Source organism: Elgaria multicarinata, chromosome 18 (assembly GCF_023053635.1).
Source record: "Elgaria multicarinata webbii isolate HBS135686 ecotype San Diego chromosome 18, rElgMul1.1.pri, whole genome shotgun sequence".
Taxonomy (NCBI): domain Eukaryota; kingdom Metazoa; phylum Chordata; class Lepidosauria; order Squamata; family Anguidae; genus Elgaria; species Elgaria multicarinata.
This window is the reverse complement of record NC_086188.1, coordinates 13,312,806-13,329,870: the sequence shown is the minus strand read 5'-3', so window position 1 is coordinate 13,329,870 and position 17,065 is coordinate 13,312,806. Positions and strand designations below refer to the sequence as shown.

The 17,065-nt window shown below is 49.3% G+C and overlaps 2 protein-coding genes across 2 annotated transcripts in view; both read right to left on the bottom strand.

Moving 5' to 3' along the window:
• VSIG10 (V-set and immunoglobulin domain containing 10) overlaps positions 1-17,065 on the bottom strand; it is a 497,585-nt gene that overhangs the window by 446,352 nt on the left and 34,168 nt on the right. The gene's annotated exons all lie outside the window — the stretch shown is intronic.
• WSB2 (WD repeat and SOCS box containing 2) lies at positions 1,491-16,621 on the bottom strand. Its single transcript, XM_063144253.1, has 9 exons — positions 16,498-16,621; positions 12,573-12,744; positions 11,591-11,823; positions 9,218-9,352; positions 8,149-8,249; positions 7,036-7,208; positions 6,620-6,733; positions 5,080-5,187; positions 1,491-3,047 (listed from the first exon to the last, which is right to left on the bottom strand). The coding sequence occupies exons 1-9, from the start codon at positions 16,559-16,561 to the stop codon at positions 2,885-2,887; spliced, it is 1,263 nt and encodes a 420-aa protein (XP_063000323.1). The 5' UTR covers positions 16,562-16,621; the 3' UTR covers positions 1,491-2,884.

Here is a 17,065-nt window from a genome sequence, read left to right as displayed (position 1 = left end):
GTTTTGGTGCTTTTGAAACATTTCAATTCACCGTTAAAAGGACTTTTCTTAAACGGTATTAATACATGTGTGGATTCTTCCTCTATATGGCTTGGGACCAAACTATCTTCTCCCATAAAAATGTTCCTGGGTTTTAAGACCTTCTGGAGAGACACTTCTCGGAAAAGACCACCTCGAGTGCCCCCCTGCCGCCCCCTTGCCTCTTAACGCCCCCCTATGCAATCCCACCGCCCCCAAGGGGGCAGTACCGCCCACTTTGGGAACCACTGATTTAACCCTTTCATTCCTTACCTTGCCCCCCCCCTTCCTGAAAATCACCTTACGGAAGCTGCTCGATGCAAACAAGGCCTGGAGGCCCCCTGCCCCCCACCCCCCCGAGCTTGACTCACGGTCCCTTCTGCCGGTGGCAGAGCTTGCCTTCCTCAGCTGATCACAATCATGTCAAAAGTGTAAAGCGAAAGCTGACAACTCTTTGGTTTTCAGGCCGCTTCAGCTAAACGGTATCTCCCCCCCCCCCCCCGTACAGTGTGTGTTGCTGTGAAGATAACTGAGCAAAGCACTACAAGACAAATGCTTTGCAATAACCTCCCTCATTTTTATTTGACCACAGTCTTCTATTGCTTGAACATTTTGGTTTTTAAAAAAAGAAAGGTAATTTCCTATTTTATCACAAAAACAGCTTGGTGTCCATTGCTTAGCAGCTTCTGCTAGCCCATTTTTTTTTATCCCTCGTCTCCTTCTGCAATACCCATGGTGGGGGAAAGGGGGAGAAATGCACAAGGAGCCAAGCCCAAGAGCGGCTTCATTCCAATTCGTCTAAAGCAGCGGTTCTCAACCTGTGGGTCGCGACCCCTTTGGGGGTCGAATGACCCTTTCACAGGGGTCGCCTAAGACCATCGGAAAACACATATTTCCGATGGTCTTAGGAACCGAGCTACATAATTTTTCTAAATAACAGTAGCAAAATTACAGTTATAAAGTAGCAACGAAAATAATTTTATGGTTGGGGGTCACCACAACATGAGGAACTGAATTAAAGGGTCACGGCATTAGGAAGGTTGAGAACCACTGGTCTAAAGTGACTACAGTAAGCTGGGTAAAGATTTAACAGGGCTTCTGCCTCCTGGTCACCTCAAAAGGGTGTGAAGTCTCCCTTTTATTACAGTCCAGGGATATAGAACCTCAGGCCGGGGTGAAGGGTGGAAAATCTGACCCACTTCATGCCCCAGTTATGCTCTCCAGGCTGCCCCACTTCCTTTCCCCTGATCTGGCTTTTCTGCCCACCCCAGATTTAAAGATTGAAATGCATCTCTTAAGGCTTAGGGACTTGGCAGTAAGAACTTTTAAGCTGAACTGTGCTGGCATTTTTTTATCCCGCCCCTTTTGTCTGGCCACACCCACTACTGGTATGCGCCCCACCCCCACTGTTTCTCTGAAATGGAATCCGGACCTAGGGGCGTGGGGTGGGGAAATGAGATTCAACAACCCTGTTATACCTTGAAAAACCAGCAACTGATATTTATTCTCGACACGTTAATACATTCGCTAGCACCGTCTTAAAGTCAACTTGCACCCGGATGTAGCTTCAGGGGTGTGTTTAAAGCGGCGTTTACCCGAGAGTAGTGCCACAGTGCGGCTGCGTCGCCTGCCGAAAGCAATGCAACCGAAAGGGATTGATGTCCGCCTCTGAGTGATGCAGATTACCTCCAAGCCAGCAAGCGAGAACACCCACCACTACTGCTAGAAAATCCAGGCCTCTTCAATTCGGTTCTGCCCAATATATTCCCCATTGGCACAGGCAACTTGCAGCCTTCCGGATGTTTTGGCCTATAGCTCCCATCAGCCTTCAACACTGGCTATGCTAGGAAGGCCTCATGGGAGTTGTAGGCCAAAGCATCTGGAGGACCACGAATTGCCCATCCCTGGCACAGACACAGATCGGAGAGAGAGAAGGCCATCTGACTCCCCTGCACCAATGTGGAGCCTTCAGTGAAGCATTTGCCTCTATGCATCCAGTTGGGGACCCTCCATTTTCATGCTCCTGACATTGAAACAACACCACCACAATTGACCAATGATTATAGACGGCTGTAGCTCTCACAGCCTGTGGTTGAACAGCGGGTGCTCTATCGTCCCACTTTTGTTAGTTTCATGCCGCTGTTGAAATAAACACAACTCCCATCACATTTGGGTCCGCCAGGAAAAGAATTTGTCCTGAAACGACAGTGAACTTTGAAATGTCCCTACGATCGCTTATCCATGCAAAGGACGTTCTTCCTAATCCATCCAAAGTCCAACGAACGTCCATAACTTCAGCTGCCAGCTCTCCATAAAGGGCAAATGGGTAGAGATCTACCAGCAGCACGCATTCAGGCAGGAAAGGTTTTCATTCTTCTTGAAGGAAGTGATACAGATCAAGCTTTCTCCTTCTAGACCAGGAGAAATAACAACAACAACAACAAAAATTAACGACCAGCAGCCATTTGCAGGCTGAAAGATAAGAATTGTGGGCAACAATTGTTCTCTTGTGACTCCGGAGATGTTCCAGCTTTTGATATCCCAAGAGGGAGCCTTTATGTTAAACAAAGAAATGCTGGTGGGGAAAATAAAGCCTCATTTGCTGTTGGGTCAGGTAGGCTGAAGATCCACCCCGTTTTTCCTGGGGGCTGGCGCGAAAGAGGTTGAACGTATCTTCCCTAGCCGACGGCATTTGTGGTAATGTTCGCAGATATAAAGTTACTGCACAGCCCCGTGCTGAAGAAAGTAAGACCTTTGGCCTCTTTCCTGCAGAGCACCAGCCGTGGCGTGAACCTCACTGTGTTTTTAAAGAAAAGCAACCGGCAAGTAACTGCCCTGCTTGGTTGAGCCGCCGCGGTCCTCGGGGTCACAAAGTCCTGTAGGTGAGGAACTCTTTCATCTTTTTTGGGATGGGCAGTGCCAGCACCTGGTGAGTCGTGAAGCGGCCGCGGAGAACGTTGCGGCATAGGTGCTTCAGAGAAGAGAGCGCTTGCGGAGCAGTCCAGAACTGGACGTGGCCATCCCTTGTCCTATAATGAGGGAAAGAAAGGGAGATGGGTTCGGAGGAGGATGCAAAAGCTGTTCATCAAGCTAAGAGCAAGTAGGATCATAGAACAGTAGAGTTGGAAGGGGCCTACAAGGCCATCGAGTCCAACCTCCTGCTCAGTGCAGGAATCCACCTTAAAGCATCCCTGACAGATGGTTGTCCAGCTGCCTCTTGAAGGCCTCTAGTGTGGGAGAGCCCACAACCTCTCTCGGTAACTGGTTCCATTGTCGTACTGCTCTAACAGTCAGGAAGTTTTTCCTGACGTCCAACCAGAATCTGGCTTCCTGTAACTTCAGCCCATTATTCTGTGTACTGCATTCTGGTTTGATGGAGAAGAGATCCTGGCTCTCCTCTGTGCAAGACAACCTTTCAAATATTTGAAGAGCGCTATCATGTCTCCTCTCAATCTACTCTTCTCCAGGCTCAACATGCCCAGTTCTTTCAGTCTCTCCCTCATAAGGCTGTTTCCAGACCCCTGATCATCCTCATTGCCTTCCTCTGAACCCCCTCCAGCTTGTCTGTATCCTTCTTGAAATGTGGTACCCAGAACTGGACGCAGCACTCTAGATGAAGCCTAACCAATGCCCTCACGCGACTTGGAAGCTATACTTATATTAATGCAGCCAAAATAGTGCAAAGAGGGCCAGATCAATTTGGCTGCCATGGGACCCCAGAAGTACTGGTTTTTAAGGGAAGGAACCTCTCGTGCAAGCGCTGAGTCATTGCTGACTCTTGGAGGGACGCCAGCTTTCGCTGACGTTTTCTTGGCAGGCCTTATAGCGGGGTGGTTTGCTGTTGCCTTCCCCGGCCGTTATTACCTTTCCCCCAGCTAACTGGGTACTCATTTTACCGACCTCGGGAGGATGGAAGGCTGAGTCGACCCAAGCTGGCTGCCTGAAACCAGCTTCCGCTGGGATCGAACTCAGGCCGTGGGAAGAGTTTCAGCTGCAGAAACTGCCGCTTTACTGCTCTGCGCCACACGAGGCTCATACTGGTTTTTAAAGGAACATTTAATTGATTGGTAGAGCAAATATGTGGCACTTACCACCTCTTCCCAAGGGCTGAAGGTATTTGCTCCCAAACCCAGAGAACTGAGTCAAGGCCAGAGATAAATAAATGTAAGGTGCAGCATTTCCAGTTTTATGCACACTTGCTCCAACCCTCTCGTCTTCCTGCATTTACCCATGATTGTATCCACATTGAGGGCTTCAGGAGGAATACCTGGGCAGGGGTGTTGCCATTCCCTCCCACAACACCCACAGCCTGAGGCGGACACCTTGATTTACCTAATTTTTGTGAACCGCCCAGAGAGCGTCGGCTATCGGGCTGTATAAAAATGTAATAAATAAATAAATAAAGGTAGGCCCTGGGGACAAGACTAAAAAAAAAAAGGCTGGTAATTAGCTAAAACATGATGACCCAGAAATAGCAGCAGATCAGGACTTCAGAGCTGGCGGGTGGTAAAGTTGCCAGTCTACAGAAGCAAACCTACGGACTGATGTAACCGAGGCTACTTTAATACTAATGCAATTTAAAAAAGAAAGAAAGATGCATTCCGTCAGGGCATGGTCTGCCGGCGTATGACGCAATGACCTTCGTGAAGGTGAGCAGGTTTGGTCAGTTGGGACACAGCCTGGGAATCCTCATATACACCCCCTTGGGTTTCATAAAAGAAGAAAAGGTGAGGTATAAATATACCAAATAAATATAACAGACTTAGAGTGGTAGACAGCAACGAGGCTGGAGCCTTGGGGAATGAACAGCTCGGAGTTATGGAAAGGAGGACTGCGTGTCCTGCTTTGGGGATGTAGCCCAAAAGCCCTATCCAGACCCTATTGCTTGCTTCTGTAGGGGTTTAGCAGGCAACCGCCACCCTCTGCTCCTTCATGATTTCTTTCGAAGTGAAAGCTCAGCTTTCTCACAGCAGTCGATGTAGGGTTTTTCTAGATCTCTGTGCACATGGCTCCCCTTAAGTAAAATAAAAAGCAACGGTGCTTCGGCTGCCCAGAACGTACCCTGTAGCGATGATCCCGCCATGTGGGAAATAGGTACAGCAGAGACCGTTCTTCACCGGGGCAAAGGCAACCGGGCTATCGAGCTCCAAGGCCCAGATCCTCAGGAGCCTAAAAGAGATAAGGGAGGTGGCTCTTAACTTGGAAATTCTTGTCCTATGGGCAGGGCCGGGCAAAGCTGGTAGTAGGCCCGGGCCAGATGGGAAATGTAGGCCCCATTTCAAACTGCTCATTAAGTTTTTTTTTATCAGTTCTAAATGCATATGAACTAAAACGATCTATAAAAAAGGAAGGGAGTTCCAGAGCCCTGGAGCAGCCACCGAGAAGGCCCTCTCCACTAGGGCTGTGCATAGACACACACACACACCCGATCCTCTTCACGGCCTGATCCGCAACTTCCAGATTGGGCCGATCCGCCCCTCCACGATCCGCCTGTGGCCCGGTCCGCTTCATTATGGAGCTCCAGCTCCAAATTGGAGCTCCGTTTCCCCACACCACCCCATAGACTTACCTGGCTGTGCTGCCGTCGCCACATGAACTGTGGCGGCGGCGGCAGGGCCAGATAACCACCACCCCCGCGCGCACACCACTTACCTGGTCCGTTGCGGCCCGTCGCCGGCTTCACTTGAGCCCGCGGCTCAACCCGGAACTGTAGGCCCCGGGGCCTACACTTCCGGGTTGAGCCGCGAGCTCAAGTGAAGCCAGTGACAGGCTGCGACGGAGCAGGTAAGACCCACCCTCCCCACTTTACCTTTTTTTTTTTTGGAGCTCCGGATCGAGGCGAAGGATCCGCCTTCATCTCGATCCACTCCGCAACACTCCACTGCCCCCCGATCCTCTTCACCTCTGCCTTAAGGGGAGGTGAAGTGCCCCAATTCACTACTGCTTTTGTGAGCAACCTTGAGTGCCCCAATTGAGCTCTATTACAAGGGGACAAGAGCAGGCAGAAGAAACATCATGGCCTGCTCCTGTTGGACTCTTCCCCCACCCCCACAGGGCAAACTGTCATCTTGGTCCTGTGGGGAAGAAGGAAGAGCAAGGGGACAGGAGCAGGCAGAAGAAACATCATGGCCTGCTCCTGTTGGACTCTCTCTCTCTCTCTCTCCTCCCCACTCCTGAACTCCTGTTCCTTGTGTGTCATGTCTTTATTAGACTGTAAGCCTGAGGGTAGGGACTGTCTTTTTTGCTAAGTGTAAGCCGCTCTGAAAGCCTTTTTGGCTGAGGAGCGGGGTATAAATATGATAAATAAATAAAATAAATAAATACTGCTTCTCTGACCTGAAGAGAAGCTGAGCACAGCCCTACTCTCCACCCCTGAGTAAGTTCTCAGTTTCCCAGGCAAAAGTTAGCATCCTTCATTGCTTCAAGGGCAAGGCCTCTGCTCACTCCACGGATGCTCAACTCAGCTGTGGCCACAGAGTGGAGCAAAGAGCAGGAGGGGGAGGTAGGCCCCCCCCTCTCTCTCCCCCCCGCCACCCTTTGCTTCAACCTGGAAAAGGATCACCGGCAATAAAAGTGCAAGCACAATCTCAGAGCATCTCACCTGTCATCCGCCACAGTTGCGAGGTAAAGGCCTTCGGGTGAGAAACAGACAGATCGCAGGGAGCTGGCGTGGAAGTCGCTGCCGTGGTCCAGAGCAGACTGCAATGGAATGTGGCTGAAAAGGGAGGCAAGAAAGAAAGGTTGATTTGCTACTTTCAGCTCTCCTGACACCTGAAAGGCAGGATGACACCTCTGCCCTGTGAATGCGTCCGTTCCAATCCCCTGGGACAGCCAGTCTAAGCCAGTGACCACGGCCACACACCCCGGCAGGCGAGCCCTGAATGTTGCGGGAGGGACTTGCTTTTCTTCGTTTTCCATCTCATCTTTCTCCCCCCTCCTTAAGCCCCCAAATCCCCCCCACACTTTTGTGCCTGTATCTCTTCCCCAAGACCTCTGTTGGGCTGCTTCCTCCCTTACCAGAGGGATCGCAGCTGCTCCCCCGTACAGGGGTCCCAGAGGATCACGAACGTATCGTACGAGGCGGTCGCAAGAAGAGCCGAGTCCGGAGAGAACTCACAGGACACAACGCAGCCCTGGTGCCCTTCGAGTCTTCGGAGGAGGCTGTACGAGGACATACTCCAGAGCAGGGCCTACAAGGGGGAGGGAAAGGTGCAAGGGTAATGACAGAAGCACAACGCCAAGGTTCAAAGCCCCGCAAATTGTTCTGGGATTCCGGCGTCTGGTCAGTTTCACTCCAGTAACAACAACAACAACAAAATAAAAAATATAAATGTTGTTTCTAATCAGTTTCCTTAGACCTATTTTGTTTTCAGGTTTGCTTTTGGTTTAAAATAACACTTTTTTAAAATTAGATTTCAGTTTCACTCCAGTTGAGCCTCGTGTGGCGCAGAGCGGTAAAGCAGCAGTTTCTGCAGCTGAAACTCTCCCCACGGCCTGAGTTAGATCCCAGTGGAAGCTGGTTCTCAGGCAGCTGGCTCAGGTCGACTCAGCCTTCCATCCTCCCGAGGTCGGTAAAATGAGTACCCGGTTAGCTGGGGGAAAGGTAATAACGGCCGGGGAAGGCAATGGCAAACCACCCCGCTATAAGGCCTGCCAAGAAAACATCAGCGAAAGCTGGCGTCCCTCCAAGAGTCAGTAATGACTCAGTGCTTGCACGAGAGGTTCCTTTCCTTTTTCTTTACTCCAGTTACATTGCTCAAGCTTTAGTTTAAAACAAAAACGAGCAAAATTGGTCTGGTAGGTATCCAGTAACAAACCTTGCGCTACCGTATACTTATAGAGACTAAGCCAAAACATGGATGTCACCCTGCCAAATTCCAATCCAGAAAGCACAATGCAAGTACAAAACCTGGTTCAGAACCTAGACTAGACAGATTCCTCAAGCACTCATTGCAGCAGCAGCAGCTGTTGCTATGGGTTCACACAGGTCAACCACACCTTTAAGGTGGATTCCTGCATTGAGCAGGGGGTTGGACTCGATGGCCTTAGAGGGCCCTTCCAACTCTATTATTCTATGTTTCTACAATTCTATGATTCTCCGCCTCCTTCCCCATACAAGGCCAGGCTCACCGATTTCTCTCCAGCGGCAGAACACAACATATGCCCGTCGGGAGAGATGCAGCAACAGTAGACCCATTGCACGTGTCCGGACAGCACCTTCAGTTGCTTCCCTGGGAAAAGTCGAAAAGAAGAGCATGAGTGCAGCTCTGGAGAGAGGGTTTCCCATTGGATCTCGCCAGAAGGCAGACTGCATTGTTTTCCTGCCAAGTCAGGGTGTGGAAATCACACTTTTCAGGTCCCAGTGACTTTTACGGTGTGCTTAGATCAAGAGTGGGGAACCCGCAGCCTTCCAGATGTTGCAGGACTCAGCCCCAGCGGGCATGGCTGATAATGCGGGATGATGGGAGTCGTAGGAGAACAATAACTGCAGGCCACAGGTTCTGGTTGAAATTGACCCACGGAAGTCAAATGGGACTTAAAGGAAAGGAGGGAGATGCGAGGGGGAACCCGGACCATTCCACCATCCCTGCTGAAAAACTTACTTCTTTCCTCTTCCCTCCCCATCCCTTTTCCTTTTGCGTCATGCCTTTTTAGATCGTAAGCCTGCAGGCTGTCTTCTTTTAACAGAAATAGGGATGTATGGATTTTGTAACATCCATTGTCTGAGTTTTGTGGATTGTCAGATGCCTTTGGTTCCATAATCCACTCATTGACAGAATAGGATTTTTTTTTACCAATTCCTTGAATTTGTGCAATTTTGCAAATGCACAAATCCCCCCTCCCCCAATGCACATTTTCATCCTTGAGTCTATAGGGGAAATGCACATTTTTGGCCATTTAAAAAAATAAATAAATATTTTTCTATGACTAAATTTGCATAAAATTCCAAAAAATAAAAAATAAAACGGCCCACAAGTGCAACTCGGAAAAAGCTACTCCACTGTAGAACTTGTAGTTCAGATTCATAAAATCCAAACTCATTTGATTCCATTGTGGACTCCTCCGACATTCCTAAATACAGCTGGAACTCTGTGCTGTTCAGTCCTCCCAAGAACTCCAATTTGGTCAGGAAATGCTGTATCTTGCCTATCCTTGGAACGCCCTTTCCTCGGGCAGGGCTCACATTGCTCGCTCGTACCGTTTTGACTCAGGTCCCAGACGCGCAGGGTTTTGTCACGGGAGGCGGAGACGAGGATGGAGCAGCTTTCGCCCGGTGCAAAGCTCAAGTCCCTCACCACATCTTGATGCCCCAAGAGGTTGAACAGCAAACACCCTGCAAACAGCAAGACACAGCAAGACACATCACCGCTCAAGGGGGGGAACATGACCCAAACCAGAAACCTATTCTGAAAACTCTCTTTTGAATAGGGGTCAGGGGGGATTGCTGCTGGTGGACAGCCCTGGCCCAAGGCAAGCCGCCGCCTGAAGTGGGGACCTGCCGTCATCCTACCTGCTCTGCCTGCCCCTTATTATTCTTGGCGTGACACCGTGCTGCCCGTAAAGTTTTTCCACCTTCAGGAGCCATGTGGGACTTCACATGATCATTTGCCTGATGTCACGCAGGTGCCACGCAGCTCCTGAAAGTGAAATGCAACACGGCCAAGACGCCAGTGTGATGGGCACATGTACACACACTAAGAAAAGTAAGCTGACATTAGTATTTATTTAATGTACTGTATTTATTTAATGTACTGGGCTTATATTGCTTTTGGATGACCTTTAAAAGATTTAACGTTTTAGCTGCTTCCTTGGTTTTTCTTTAATAAGCGCTGTATTCAAGAGAAATTGCAAAATGTTGCTGCTTGTCTACGTTAATTAAATTGATAAGAATTAAAACAGCTTTTGTTTTATAAATTGTGTTGCACTTGTGGCTAGAAAACTGTCTATTTCATGTAGTCCGCTGAAAATCAAGCTGTAAACTGTTCCACTGTAATAGAATTTGTACAGTTTGGAATACACTGAATTCAGTGGATGTTTTGTGTATTGCATAAATGTATGGCTTCCCTAAGAAAAGTAAACCAATGGGCAGGTGGGGCCAGCTGAGTTGGCTAGCCAAGTGGGACAGGAGGCATGGGATGAGCGAGCAGGCGCTCCTTGGTCCTGTTGACTGGCCATGCAGGCTGCCGGCAGGACCAAGAAGCAGCAGACCCATTGGAGGGGGAGAACGCCGCTCTTCTCATTTTCTGCCGCCTGCTGCGCCCTCCTCCTCCTGCCTCACGGTAGGGCCGGCCCTGCTGGTGGGGCTGAAGAAACGGCCCAAAAGGTGGCGATTCAATGAAGGGCATCGATGATGATGATGATGATGATGATGATGGACAGACATCTTTCCATCCGCACCACAGCCAGTGTGGTGTAGAGGTTAGATTGTCAGATTGGGGCTATTTGAATACCATGTAGTAGTATTTAATGTTTCTTTTATCTGTAGACAGCATACAGACAGCATTCAGAGAGTAACCTTTATTGAGTAAGACATTATACATACTAACTGCCCTCCCATACCAGGTGAATGCCTTTATACAAATCATTGTAACACTCAGTCAAGTTAATGGATACAATTAACACACAATCATTACATCTTCCTTTTTTCAATTTTTCAATCAATCGATTTCATTGTTTAATAAAACATAGTGCCTACTATCAGCTTCAGCTGATACGCCAGCTGCACCCCTTCCTAGAGTTAGAAGACCTAAAGACGGTTGTGCACACGCTGGTAACCTCAAGGCTCGACTTCTGCAATGCGTTCTACATAGGGCTACCTTTGTGCCTAGTCCAAAAACTTCAACTAGTTCAAAATATGGCAGCCAGGCTGGTCACCGGTACACCTAGGGGTGACCATATTACAGCAGTTTTAAAATCTCTTCACTGGCTGCCAATTAGTTTCTGAGCGAAATATAAAGTGTTGGTTATCACCTTTAAAGCCCTACACGGTTTGGGTCCAGGCTACCTGCAAGGATCGCCTTCTCCCATACAATCCGCCCCACGCACTCAGGTCCTCTGGGAAACATCTACTTCAGCCAGCCAAAGCTAGATTAACAACTGTTACCCAGAGGGCCGTCTCTTCTGCTGCTCCCAGACTGTGGAATGGCCTGCCGGAGGAGACTCCTCAACTTAACAGTCTACTAGCATTCAAGAACGCTATAAAGTGGAATTTTATCAAGTGGATAAAATATTCCTATCAAGTGGAATTTTAAGATGTTTTTAAAATGTTTTAGGATGTTTTTAACAATGTATATTATGTTTTAATTCAGTTTTATGTATTTTATCGCTTATTGTTGTTCTCCACCTCGATTAAAGTGGAGAGGCGGGTAAGAAACAACAACAACAACATCAATAACAACAACAACACACCACGCCCATAGTGGGTGATTCCCTTTCTGCTTCACTCTCTTCCTCTTCCTGACTCTCTTCTCAGTAACAACCGGTTGCTGCGTTATCAGACCTGCCAGGCTAAAAGGGAGGATTCCCCAGGGCTACCCCCGTTTCCCAGCAAACCACAGCAGCGCCAGTTTACCTGTCTGCACCTCCCAGACTTTAATCTGCCCATCGTTCAATCCTGTGGCCAGGACCAAACAGGAAGTGCCCGGCGCCCGCAGGATGTACTTCCTCGAGCGGGAAGGGAGCCAATTGCTGAAGGCCAGGCCCCAAACTATCTGCCCACATTCCAACGTCTTCTCCTTGGCTCCGCCTCGGGCCCTGGCCTCCGTTTTCACGCACAGGGTCTTGCGCTCCAAAGGTTTGCAGTTCCTGCGGGGAGTAGAGATGGCGGGGAGGCATTAGTAATAATAATAATCATCATCATCTATTACCCGCCTCTCCCTCTGGATCGAGGTGGGGAACACAGGCTCTGAACACCAGACCTCCCGTCTACCACCACTTATTATGGGGCGACACAGGCTCTGAACACCAGACCTCCCGTCTACCACCACTTATTATGGGGCGACACAGGCTCTGAACACCAGACCTCCCGTCTACCACCACTTATTATGGGGCGACACAGGCTCTGAACATGCTAAGCCATGGTTAGGCCACTAACCCTTTTGAAGCAAATGGTTAGTGAGCATGGTTAAACTGTGGTTATGTAGCCACCATGGTTAGGAATGGTTCACACGACATGCTAAGCCATAATGTTTCGCTCAAAATGCTTCACCACTGTGTCTTAGCATGTTGTCTGCACAGGGTCCATGGCAGCAAAACCTAACGGCCCGATGATCAATTAAAAAAATTCCCAAAGATGCCAGCGCAAACATTAAACCACTCCTAACCTGCAAGCAAACTGAAATAAAAAGTTCTTCATCTCTAGAAATCGAAGAACGGGTCAAATTTCTCTCTCTAGGGAGTGAGTTCCACAAATGAGGAGCCACCACTAAAAAGGCCCTGACGGCTGTCTTGTCCAGATTCAACTAAAAAAATGTATAGCCCTCATCCAGCCTATGAGTTCCTCCAAGCAGTGGTGCAGAACCTCAATGGTAGGCCGCCCTAAAGAGGATACTCACTGCTCAGTCCCCTCCAAAGGCCAGGGAAGCAGCTTGACCACACAGTGGCCCTGAGACCAGGCAAACCAGGCACCATCTGGGGAGAAGGCCACACTCCACGTCTCACAGCTCGATTTCCAGTCATATTGCTGAGGCCGTCCTGGCTTCAGCTCAGCCACGAGGAGGGGCTCTCCTGGGGAACGAGACGAACGAGCTTCATCAATACTAGGTGCACACATGCATGTGTAAACTTGCACACACAGATCAAATACCAATATTGACCTGCATGATGGCACATCAGCCCGGAGACTCCCATAAGAGTAAGAACTTACCACCACCTCCTTTGTTTTCCATAGTGCCCAAGACTTGATGCTCGCCACGTGTGGACAAGAGGCTGCCCCATTATGCCCTGGGGCTGATTCATGAGTGGCCATAGAGTTAGAAAAAGGGCAGAGAGAACCATCTCATTGCCTAGATGCTCTCCGTAGAAATCAGTGGAGAAATGGAGCTGTGATTAGACATCAGCATGTCCACCCCAAAATAAATGCTAGTGGACAGAAACATTTGTGATTCATGTCTTATGTGGCATTACCCACATTTCTATTCCCTTAGGTATGTCTGAGGTGAGTATGTCTAGAGAGTGTGGAATATTGGACTGAGTGGGTGTGGCTGGTGATGCTGTGGAAAGGGGAGGAGTCTATATAGGGAGGAGCTGAGTGGGGTTTGGTTGGTGATTGGGTTTGGAGGGTAGATGTGTTTAGCTGAGTGATTTCTGGTCAGGAGTTGTGTGAGGAGTGAGTGAAAATAAGATCATAGGGACTAAGGATTGTTATTATTAGATTGGTTACTACCAATATCATTAAGAATAGGCAGGACTGGAATATAATTCAAAGGAACTAAGAACCGTAAACAACAATAAACATTTTATTTTGCTACCATAAAACCACGTGTCAGTTTGGCTGTGTCTCCTGCTCTACTAGTTCATAAATAAACACATTACATTAAACCTTCAGCCTGCTATGTTCACAGAAAAGCCTTTTCCAAATCTCCTTAGCTTTTCCCTCTGCTATAAGGGAAAGGTTATACTTTTCTTTTTACCCCTTCCTCAGGTATTTAAGTGGTGGTGCTTAACCTGAGGGAGGTGTGCGCGTCAAAGCCTTGTGTGTGAGGGGGGTGGCGTTGCATCTTATTTCATGAAAATAGAATTGTGTGTGCGCACACACAAACATATACAGAGGGGTAAGAAGACAGAGGTGTTTTCAGCATTTTAAAAATAGTCCGAAAAATCCCAACACAGCCCATTATCACAGCTTGCTTCCAAGCAGACTAAAAATCAGCAATGGTAAAACATCCAAGACAAACAGACGTAGTTGGGCGTATGTAAGTTTTAAAACAGACTCCTTATAATAGCCTTGCCAATCTGCTACCCCCAGATATTTTGGATATCAACTCCTATCAGTCCCAGCAGCATGGCAATGGTCAGGAACAGTGGAGGGTAGTGGGTGGAGCACCTTGGATAGCTTCTTTAGAGTTCTGACGGAGCCACTGGCTTCCACTGAGAATTGTAGTCCAAAACATTTCCAAAATTGGGAACAAAAATAATCATAAAAGAGAAACAAAAAGCAGATAGAACCAAGCCAATTTGAGACCACTAAACAGCAGATCAGCGGCATAAAAGGAAACCCTTTTGGAAATAAAATGAAGAAAAGCACCACGAAGTGCACAAACATAATAACGCAAACCCTGCAGCAGTATATTTTGGACTTTGCTCCACTATAATGACGTTAGACAGTTATAAATACGGGTGGCTGCTGTTGTTGCTGTCTGGTACTCTCTCTCTCTCTCTGACCAACTTATAAATCAGGAGGGCAGTTGTGCTGCCAGAGCAGGACTAGTCTATGGGGTGGAAGTCCAAGGAGGGCCCCACTCGAGCAAACAGGAGGGTCCCCCAGATGCAGCAGGGGGCAATTGGAGCAAACTAATACGTATAGCCATCTGAAGCAGCCTACCACAAACTAGGCCCTCCAGATGTGTCGGACTACAAGTCCCAGCATACCATGCTGTTTGGGGGATACTTAGGGTGACCATATGAAAAGGAGGTCAAGGCTCCTGTATCTTTAACAGTTGCATAGAAAAGGGAATTTCAGCAGGTGTCATTTGTATATATGGAAAACCTGGTGAAATTCCCTCTTCATCAGAACAGTTAAAGCTGCAGGAGCTATACTAGAGTGACCAGATTTAAAAGAGGGCAGGGCACCTGCAGCTTTAACTGTTGTGACGAAGAAGAAATTTCACCAGGTTCCCCATATATACAAATGACACCTGCTGAAATTCCCTTTTCAATACAACTGTTAAAGATACAGGAGCCCTGTCCTCCTTTCCATATGGTCACCCTAGGATACTGGGAGTTGTAGTCCAACATGAGCCTCGTGTGGCGCAGAGCGGTAAAGCAGCAGTTTCTGCAGCTGAAACTCTCCCCACGGCCTGAGTTCGATCCCAGCGGAAGCTGGTTTCAGGCAGCCGGCTCGGGTCGACTCAGCCTTCCATCCTCCCCAGGTCGGTAAAATGAGTACCCAGTTAGCTGGGGGAAAGGTAATCACGGCCAGGGAAGGCAACGGCAAACCACCCCGATATAAGGCCTGCCAAGAAAACGTCAGCGAAAGCTGGTGTCTCTCCAAGAGTCAGTAATGACTCAGTGCATGCACAAGAGGAGGAGTCCAACATATCTGGGTGGGGCCAGGTTGGAGAAGGTTGATCAAAAGAGGTGATTCCCACCTGCGCCACTCCCAAACCATTATCGTTTAACTCTTTATCTAAAATTAACTAACCACAATATGATAAGGGCACAGAAAAACATAAGAACAGCTGCGTTGGATCAGGCCAAGGGTCCATCTAGTCCAGTATTCTGTTCACATGGTGGCCAGCCAGCTGCCTACGGAAAGCCACAAGCAGGACAAATTTAAATAATGGCCCAATTTGGTGGGTGGTTTGGGGGGCAGCCCGCCTTGATGTTTCTTGAGGGTACCAGGTATTGACACTGGAGACATCTACAACTTCTTTGAGCGTAACGAACTAGTTCTCTTCAATCTTGGCTATAGGACTGAGCATATTTAGGGTAACTTTCCAGTATATGTCATAAGAACATCAGAAGAGCCCTGATGGATCAGGCCAAGGGTCCATCTAGTCCAGCACTCTGTTCACACCATGGCCAACCAGCTACCCACAAGCAGGACATGAGTGCAACAGCACTCTCCCGCCCACGTTCCCCAGCAACTGGTGTACATAGGCTTACTGCCTCGGATTCTGGAATTTGGGCATCACCATCAGGACCAGTAGCCATTAATGGCCTTCTCCACCTCTAGGAATTTATCCAACCCCCCCTTCTTTTGAGCCCTCCCAGTTGGTGGCCATCACTACGTCTTGTGCTACCTGTGTGAAGAATCTGTCCTGAATCTCCCACCCATCAGCTTCATGGGATGACCCGGGGATCTAGCATTTTGAGAGAGGGAGAAAAACGTCTCTCTACCCACCTTCTCCACACCAGGCATCATTTTGTACCCCTCTGTCATGTCTCTCCTTAGCCTCCTTTTTCCCCAAAAGTCCCACCTGTTGTGACCTTTTAGTTGCCCCTTCCCCCCCCACCCCGCAACACAAAAGCAAAGACATTTGATTCAACCAGCAGCAAAGGAGCCAGAAGCTTCCCCAGCTGGGCGCCCTCTGCGCCCATTGACCATGTTGGCTAAGGATAATGGGAGTCGGAGTCCACCAACTCCCCGGAGAGCATCCAGTTGGGCAACAATCCTTGAGAACTGGGGTCCCCCTTTTCGCCTGTAAAATGTTAGAGGGGAGGGGGGAGCAGGAGCCGCGTCCCCCCACCCCCCTGGCTCTGCTTTTAGGGGGGAGGGGGGAAGAACCGGGGCGGGGGTCCTGCGCCGAGCCTGCTCACCCTCCGCCGCCTCGCTCTCCGACAGCGTCCGCTGCCGTCGAGCCTCCGCCGGAGGCGCCTCCATTCGGATCGCATCGGAAGCTGCGGCGAAGCCGGTGAGTCTGGAAGGGTTTCCTCTTCCCGTTCTCTACCGTCACTTGCAGTCACATGATAGCCTCGGTCTGGGGGGGGGGGGGAGGAGGAAGAGGAGGCGGGAGGCGGGCGGGACGTGCGGCCCGATTCCAAGCCGGGGATGCACGAGCCGCAGCAGGGGGGAAGCGGAGGGGGCGTCCTTGGATTCGTCGGCCCCGCGCCCTCTTTGCGCCCTGGGCGCACCGCTGAAAGGCGGCGCACGGCCAGGGTTTGATCATGGCTTTGATTGATTGATTGATTGATTGATTGCATTTATATCCCACCTTGTTTCCTCCAAGGAACCCAAGGCGGCGTACATTATCCTCCTCTCCATGTTATGTTATCCTCACAACAACAACCCTGTGAGGTAGGTTGGGCTGAGAGTCTGCAACTGGTCCAAAGTCGCCCAGTGGGTTTCCATGGCTGAGTGGGGACTAGAACCTGGATCTCCCGACTC